Below are 960 nucleotides of genomic sequence, written 5' to 3'. Positions count from 1 at the left end.
CGGGTGAGGCCCCTACCTGCTGCAAACCTCTTCTTGATGAGGGAGAAGCGGTAGCCGGCCCCGACGAGCTCAATGTCGCAGCTGGACAGCGTGCTCCCCTCGCTGGTGAACTGCACGGCCAGGGGGGCCGGGGTGCTCGGCCCCTCTGAGAGCTGGAACCGGGCCAGGAGAGACCCCACACCTGCGATTTAAAAGTCCCGCAGGAGACCCTTACAAGCCCGGAGGGGCACGCCGCGAGTCTCGGGGCCACATTTGCCAGCAAAGGCAATGAGATGCCCGAAGCGCCGCAAGCCAAGCCCACTCCCACAGTGGTACCCGACTCAGCAGCATCCCCTGGGTGGGGGGGGCCAGAGGCAAACCTCCTCATCCTCCCAGCAGATGTTTACTTTTCAGACACCCCAGCGATACGAAGCAGCTGAGTTGCGTGGGTTACACGTGGAGGAGCGACCCACGGGAGGCTGCGGTCCCCCTGATGGGGATGTAACGCAGGACCTCAGCCTTCAAATGCAGAGGGTCAACGGAGCAAAGTATTTGGCAAAAAACCGCATCCAAACCCGGTGTGTTAAAACCCTTCCGTGATGCCAAAGTGGCTGGCAAAACAGTACCAGTGGCACGTAGCCCTGCTTTTCAAAGCTCTCTGCTCCTGGCTTTAAATAGCATCTTCCCCCCACAAGCGCCAGCTTTTGTGTCTGGACTCGTGTGCAGGCATGATAAACGGGTCAATGTCTGATTTAAGTATTCAGAGTTAATAACATGCACATTTGCAGGATTACCTCCATTTTCTGACTTCTGAGAGATATCAGGGATCTTCCACAATATCCTTTGTTGTTCAGCATTCCTAAAAACACATGAAGAAGAGCATTTCTGTAGGAAACGAGAAATTACGGAGGAGTCATTTGAATTTTGCTAGAAGGCCGTGTGGGCTGGGGGAGCGGCTCCCACGCCGCTCTCCAGAGCTGC

The 960-nt window shown here is 56.0% G+C and overlaps 1 protein-coding gene across 1 annotated transcript in view; it reads right to left on the bottom strand.

The window, feature by feature from the left end:
• SGIP1 (SH3-domain GRB2-like (endophilin) interacting protein 1) overlaps nt 1-960 on the bottom strand; it is a gene marked incomplete at its 5' end in the record, with an annotated part of 13202 nt that overhangs the window by 983 nt on the left and 11259 nt on the right. Inside the window, 2 exons of the mRNA XM_009697512.1 lie at nt 17-181; nt 774-838. Of these exons, the coding sequence (XP_009695814.1) occupies nt 17-181; nt 774-838 (230 nt within the window). The remainder of the gene's footprint in view (nt 1-16; nt 182-773; nt 839-960) is intronic.

This window comes from Cariama cristata, unplaced genomic scaffold (genome assembly GCF_000690535.1).
Source record: "Cariama cristata isolate BGI_N322 unplaced genomic scaffold, ASM69053v1 scaffold25073, whole genome shotgun sequence".
Taxonomy (NCBI): Eukaryota; Metazoa; Chordata; class Aves; order Cariamiformes; family Cariamidae; genus Cariama; species Cariama cristata.
Note: the sequence above shows the minus strand (reverse complement) of the source record. Positions and strands in the feature narration are given on the sequence as shown.